Source organism: Echinococcus granulosus, assembly GCF_000524195.1.
Source record: "Echinococcus granulosus chromosome Unknown EG_S00046, whole genome shotgun sequence".
In the NCBI taxonomy this organism is placed as follows: Eukaryota; Metazoa; Platyhelminthes; class Cestoda; order Cyclophyllidea; family Taeniidae; genus Echinococcus; species Echinococcus granulosus.
This window is the reverse complement of record NW_020170426.1, coordinates 482,930-490,104: the sequence shown is the minus strand read 5'-3', so window position 1 is coordinate 490,104 and position 7,175 is coordinate 482,930. Positions and strand designations below refer to the sequence as shown.

Sequence of the window (7,175 nt, the reverse complement as noted above, 5' to 3'; positions counted from 1 at the left end):
ATGACCAAAAAGACGTGAAGACTGTTCTGCATATATCGTTTAGTGCACGTTTAATGTAAAGAGGGCTTATTTAATATGAATCTTGTGAAGTTTCAGGTGCTATCTATCCCAAAGGACTATACGCCGTTTATAATATTATTAATGTTACTTTCATGCATGTGGTAGCCTGGAAATTCGAATCTGGTGATAGGGTCGTTCCATTCTGCGCCCTAGTTGTGATTGCGGTTCTTCCCCTTCCTACACGTTGCACTTTTGCTCCCGATCCTTTTCTTTTAATGAATATGTCAGAATTTAGTTAACCTGGCTGTTCTAAGAACACTAGGAACAGGGAAGATTAGACAGGTTAGTCTCGCCCTTTAAAAAAAGTTTGCGTTAAGTCGATTATTTATTTACTTCAAGCTTTTCTTGATGAAGGATAAGGAGATTTACGACGAATCTTATGCATATAGTAATTAGATTTAATTTTATTAGTTGAAATCGCACAGCAGTATTGGTTTGTCAACACGTCTTCTCTTTTTAAAGGAATGCTATTTTTTTATTGCCTTTGCACTATGGTTTTAGGCAAAGCGAGTTTAATGGAATCGCCGGATTTGTTTTATTATTTCTGGAAGGTGATCAATTCAATCCTTCTACTGATTGGCCCCGGAATGGCAGCGCGACAGGCAGTTGATGAAATTTCTACAGTAGCTGGGAACGCTCTTGGAAAAATTAGGAATAAGCCAACCATGCAGCAGATCCTAATTGGTGCCGCGTCTGGGCTGTACGAAATTTATCCACTTGAGTTTCCTAAATATTTAGAGCTACCGGCTACGTTTTGACTAAGGTCGGTAAATCAGTAGCTTTTTGTGTAGGGGTATCAGCAATTGGTCTGCAGGTAAATTTTGACATTCTTTTTCAGTTTCTTGGGTGTGGTTTCAGTGCGTTCTATGACTTTCTCGCATATTTGCTTTCACAGTCATGGAATTTTATGCATACGTATTCGTTCCCAATTTTGAAGCCTTCTGTACATCTTGATGATGCCTGTTGTCTTGCTACCAGGTATTACTACCTCTTTACGTCCTTACCCCTATGTTATTGTTACAGTTTTTCGTCAATCATAAACAAGGTAATGAAGACTGGAAAAAGCTAGAGGATGACGCTCGCGAGGTACTTGAAAAAGTCGTCTTGACTGCTAAGCAGGTATGTCTTTTTCATGTATGAATTTTATCATCGCTCAATATCTGGGCAAAATCAGGTAGTTTTGTCTCTGTCTCCTTTGGGTAAAGTAATACCGTTTTGCCTAGTTCAGGCTATTACTCCGTTGTGCTGAGCTGGATACTTTGGTTGCGCATGTGAGAGGTTTCAGGTGCTTATTTTTTCTGTGGTTTTAGAACAAATCTCCTCCTACTAAGGTATGTTTGTTTTAGCCAGATCTTGTTAAAATATCCCGTGTTTAGCTTACACACGATAGTGATATATCCTGTGATTGTTCTGTGCCACTTTTTAATCAAACTAATGATTTTTTGGCATACCACTTTATTAAATGGGTCTTATGCGCTCAATATGCAAATGTCATCTCTACGTATACATTAGCGCAATACCTCTGTGTCTAATATTAAACAGAAGAGTACTACGCGCATGCATCATTGCTATTTACTGTCGTGGAATGAGGTGTTACTTGTATGGGGTTTGTCGAAACAAACTTTTCGAATGGGTTCATTGGACCATAAAATACAATTGACGGTTCTACTTACTTTGCTTAGTGCTCTGCCGACTCTGTGATACCAGGTCATTTTCACTGTTGCTGCAAGCTCCTTTAATCATGAGCCAGTATCGGTTATCTAAAGTTTGTCAGTATGCCACTATCGGGCGGGATACACAAATCCATAGACCTTGTTCCCCCTCTTACTTGAATGTGTTGCTTTATAGGTGTTTGCCATGCTCAGGGAGAATCAGGTTTTCTTTGGGTCCTTCTGTGGTGGTTTCCTCATCGGGATGTCATTCTCGTAGCTGTTCGCCATTCTGACCGGAATAAGCCTTCCGACTTCGGATTTCACAGCTCTTTGGTCTAACAACATAGTACGCCCGCCCATATTTTTTGTTGATCAAGCAACTCTCCAAGTTTGCACTACCCTTCTTTGTGTACCGCTGTGCTGGGGTGGCGTGGGGTATTGGGGGTGGTCCGGTTTAGTGGGTTCTTTTTCCGGAGTGGCCTTCGACCGTCTTGGTTGTGTTCGACCGTCTCGCTGCCGGAAGGAGTGCTTTAGAATGGGCGTCGCGGTGGGGTGACATCGTTTTCGGTGGGTCTGGGGAACTCATTGTTTCTTCCTCTCATCTGTTTGGTGATTGGGCTCTGGAGGAGTACGTGGGGGGCGGCCACATTTAAAATGGAGGCGGTGCAGATCGATTTGTTGTGTTCCAGTGAGGAGTGAAGTTCTTTGTAATTTTGGTCCTTTGCCTTGTGAGTCGTTTATTTTCAGTGGGTCAACAAGTTAGTAAAGGCACAATTTGAAAATAACGCTATATGTTTTCTGACATTTTTACGGTTGCAAAACATTTGACAGTTACAGGATCTACAATTGCATCATAGGCCGTGTAGTGAATACCTATTACTATCGTTAAAGTTTTGGTACTAATGATAGACGTCTTTTAAAAGTGAGCATGTGTACATTCTGTTTAGTAATATAAAGTATGTCAAGTTTCGGCGCACTTTTCAAAATTCCCTCGCTTAGCCAACTAATTGGTCGTGTTCGGCATTCGTGTGGTTGTTGTCTTTCTTTGAGAAACGCGATGCTTCATGAACTCCATGACGCATTATCGAAGAGTAAAAGGTAATGCCATTTAGATTTGTTCCTATTATAGGTACGAGCAAAGGTACAAATGTAAAGCACCCTGCTGTTCTGGGTTCACTTATTCGCTCGATACACCGTGTACCCTTTGCGGGAAGCCGGTTTCCGTGAGCGGCGCATCAGAAATGATACAAGTTGCCACAGAAAGAAAACACGTGGAACAGGTCGGCAGTAAAAGGCGTCTCATGGAGATATCCGTGAGTGTTTCGGATAACTCATGCACATTCCCACTGGCTGTTGTAAGCCTCGGCAAGGCAAACGTTTATGACGCTAAAGAAAAGTTATGCACTATAACAAGTAGATCCATATCTTTCGGGGCCAACGTCCATGGTAGTTTTTCCCATAATGAAATATTTTTAGGCGTCTTCGTTCCCCTCTCCGTTAAATCCGATGAGGTTGAGGAGATACTCTTTTGCGAACCGCTTAAAGTTATATTTTTGATTCTGAATGCCACAAGCATGAATCGTGTTTCCGCATCTCTAGGCATTGCTCATCATTGTAAAGATGGTAGGTTCCAGGGCTTCCAGACTAATAATTCCTTTCTTTATTTGCAGATAAGAAGAGACGTGTTGTTATCGTCCTCGAGGAAAAACCGCTTCGAAATCCGTTTGATTGTAATGTTGTCCCTCGTTGTTTAACGTCACCTCAGCTGGAAGCGTTTTGTGCTAATGTTCGGCTGACGGGCGGTGTCTCCATGACCGATGTGAAACCCTCCACTGCTCAAAGTATTTTAGTAGCATTCGGTCTACGTCTCACACGCAACCATTCAAACGAGACCACCCATGCAATTTCTACGGTGGATCTTTCCGCAAATACTCCATCTGATTGTTCGGTTATTCAACATTCGTCTAGTACGGTAAATTCTGAGCCTGTTGGGAGTACTCTGGTGGTATGTGGTGAACGTTTGATGTTTCCCTAATCGTATTATTCTATCCTTTACCTCTTTCTAGTCGCATGCACTGCATCCTAGTGGAGCTGGAGATTCGGATAACCTTGTGGTTTTAAGTGACGATGAATCTGTCGGTAAAAATGATGACAGTAATGATCCTTCTTCCAACATTATGCTCGAACCCACCTCTGCAGTTGAAGCTGCCTCTATTAACGGAAAAGGCAGGTGGGTCACTCATTCATCGTTTGTGTATGCATTCCTTTAAACATTTTCTTCCATCAGCTTTATCTACCATCCACCTGGGTCGAAAGATGGCATCCTTTTAACCGAAGCCGATGTTGATTGTCTCTCGCCCGGCGTCTTCCTTAATGACACAATCATCAACTTCTACTTAAAGTATCTATACTTCGAACAATTTTCACCCCTGCAACGTCACGCCACGCACCTTTTCAACTCATTTTTCTACTCACGGCTCTGCTCTGTTCACTGTGATACCTCTCTGAGCCTCGAGTCTGCTGATGAAGAGTAAGCCATGGCTCATTACTTCCTCTCTCCTTATGGCTACCTTTATCATCACTTGAATGGGGTTCGATCCTTTGCAGTCTTCGGACGTCTCGGCATGCTGCAGTGGCTAATTGGACGCGACGGGTGGATATCTTCACGAAGGACTACATCATAATTCCAATAAATGAGAAGTACGTTTTTTGTTATGTCGTTGGTTTTCACCCTCTCCTTTCTAGTCTACACTGGTTTCTGGGTCTCGTGTGCTATCCTTGGATGGTCGGAATGGTGAGCTACACCAAACTCTACGCGGACTACAGCTTTGATCAATGCCGTCTAATACCCGATTTTGCAGACACGAACAATGTCGAGGCTTCTTTTGGTGATGTTGGCATTGAGGAGGTCAAGAATTTACCAACGGATGAGCGAGTATGTAGATGATGCGAGTTTTTTTATTAATTCTGTTAACTAAGCATCATTTTTTGAGTAAAATTCATGTATACTTGATGCTCTAGAATAACTTTTGTTTTCGTGTGGTAAAGCTTATGCTGACGCCATTTCTCTAGACTTAAAAATAATTGTTAGTCTTTTTGGAATATTTCCTTTGGAAACCGCTTAAGGATTTTTATTCTAAGGATGAAATGTACCTCATCTGGATCATTACCCATTTAAGTTGTACCCAAAATACATGCCTTTGTTTAGGGTGACGCTTTTGACAGATGGCGACGTAGACGTCTGGCCTGGTTGCGTGGAAGAGGTATCAATGCTATGTAAGGTTTTATACTTTGGATCCTCTTTCTGTAGTGTCCCTCATGTTTCATTTCATCTTTCTCTATATCTAGGCCCTGCATTCTTCTCTTTGATTCCATCTCCGCTCAGCAGCGTATCGGGAACCTACATATTATCCGGAAGTAAGGCGTTTTTTATTTTGAAAGATAGATCCGGGGATATTGAGATTCTAGTTTGTTCTAGAGGGATTCCTGAAAAAATGCTTTCTTTTAGTTATTTGCAGGCGGAGTGGGACGTTCGAAGGAGGGAGAGGGATGGTGATATGCTCTTTAACAAGGACACTGTCCGTGGATTTAGCCCTCGTGTTCCAGGTCAGAGCAACCTGGTGGATTGTGGCATTTTCCTACTGCACTATGTGGAGATGTTCTTCAAGGTAAATAATACTGTTTCGTCTAACTGTTTTTCTCTTTAGAGGCCTCTAAAAAGCTACACACGTGAATTTTTCCAAAATGAAATGAGCCGGTGGTTTGAAAGCGAGATGCTGGGAAAAAAGCGGTCTGTTATTAGCAAACTTATTGAGCAAATTTCGCGGCGATCTTCAAAGTCCGACCAAAATCCATGCAAGCGTCCAATCCCTACGTAATGGCGTTTTGATGAATTCGTCGCACTTTTTGTACATACCCCTAATCCCGTTTAAGCAATCTAGACTGTCCCAAATCGAAATGAAATGGGTTTTCGTCTCTTGTCTCTATATTTTAGATGCCTTTAAAATAAATTTTGCATTTTGTCATCCATGTATGCTTGTACGCTTCGCATATATCCCTATAAACTTTTCACACCGAAATATGACGCTCCCCAGTGTTCGTCGTTTCGCGTACTTTCGAAGCAAAATCGACGCGATCAGGAAGTAACTTCGAAGCGAAAATTTGGTGCTAATTGGAGTACTCTATAACTTACTAGTCTTTATGATTTTCATGGAATGTACTCAGTGCTGCTCTTTGAATATTATTTGACGTCGTTGCTGCAGCGAAAGTGAATCAAACTCCGCTTACGTACTTCTCGTAAAATGCCGTTCTTGGGTAGTATCGCAGCTCACATGCTTGAATGGATTGTGTAAACAGCGGGAGATGTGTCTGTTTAGCTATCGCCTTCCGGTTGCCTGCGTGGTGCCTATTCCTACTGGTATAATATGCATTTGCCGCCAGGGGGCGCATCAATTGAGTCGGTTCCTCTGAAGTGGCCCGCTGTACAACTTCAAGATGCACTGGTCAATCGCTGCCGTCTGGCAATAACTAGTGAAGTCAGCACCCGGCAGTGAAGTGATGCGTCAAGTCGCGCCGATGGGTTGCTGCTTGTGATGGCGAATATCCTAGCGTCAAATGGGGCTTCACCATTTATCAAATTTGGTTCCGGGGTGCAGTGCGTTAGGTGATCCTCCGAGTAAAGTCACAATTTTACTGGCACCACTGTCTAGGATTGTTTCTGGTAAGGCGACCTAGCTCAAATTGTGTCCTTTTCGCTAACCGTTGATGCATCGGTCTTCACGTGCAATATTCCCGTGCTTTCCTAAAATTAAGATGGACTATATTGAAAAATATATAACATGCTATACCTTTCTAAATAACACGGCTTTGACTAAGGGGAAAGTGGCAATCAGAGCAGGGTAACACTTTTAATGCTTAATTAATTTGGTTTTAGACTCCGATAAAGATGCTTCTTAAAGTAGCAGGGCATGCCGCTTGCAAATCACTGAATCAAGTTACTCGATCATCTGATTTGTACATATGCATCTTCGTCGGCTTGCTCTGCAAAAGAAATAAGAGGTTATATTCGTTGTTCAGGTACATGGTTAACCAAGCGCTTTGCATATATTAAGTAGTTATTTGAAATCCAAACAGTGTTCCAGGAATTTGAAATTCCACATTTTAGCGTTGTTTTTGGGAACAAAAAAAGAGTTTAAACAAGTTTTATCCCTAGGGTCATTAACATGGGCTCCATCCGTGAGGCGACTCAACACAAGATAATAACAAATCGCAAAATATGATATCTACCTTCGGCAACCACGTCAGCTCCGCGTTTTGTAGGAAAGCTATTAATAACGGAAGAGACTGCCCGTCAACTTTCTTGAAAAGTTCCTTACGGAGCTGTCCACTGTTCCTGTATGGAGATATCAAATATACGAAAACGCAATACCACCTCCACTTCTCTACTAGCTGGATGGAACCCAG

General features: G+C 42.2%; 1 protein-coding gene across 1 annotated transcript; it reads left to right on the top strand. All coding sequences in view use genetic code 11, as the record gives it.

Annotated features, from left to right (window-relative positions):
- Window positions 1-551: 551 nt before the first annotated feature.
- On the top strand, window positions 552-5,590 carry EGR_05831 (Sentrin-specific protease 7; the record flags this gene model as incomplete). Its single annotated transcript, XM_024495080.1, has 16 exons — window positions 552-760; window positions 799-874; window positions 1,084-1,179; window positions 1,926-2,045; window positions 2,090-2,169; window positions 2,712-2,810; window positions 2,842-3,158; window positions 3,189-3,335; window positions 3,383-3,717; window positions 3,779-3,942; window positions 4,000-4,242; window positions 4,320-4,647; window positions 4,921-4,988; window positions 5,061-5,129; window positions 5,221-5,380; window positions 5,420-5,590. The coding sequence occupies 16 exons, from the start codon at window positions 552-554 to the stop codon at window positions 5,588-5,590; spliced, it is 2,682 nt and encodes an 893-aa protein (XP_024350543.1).
- Window positions 5,591-7,175: the final 1,585 nt, after the last annotated feature.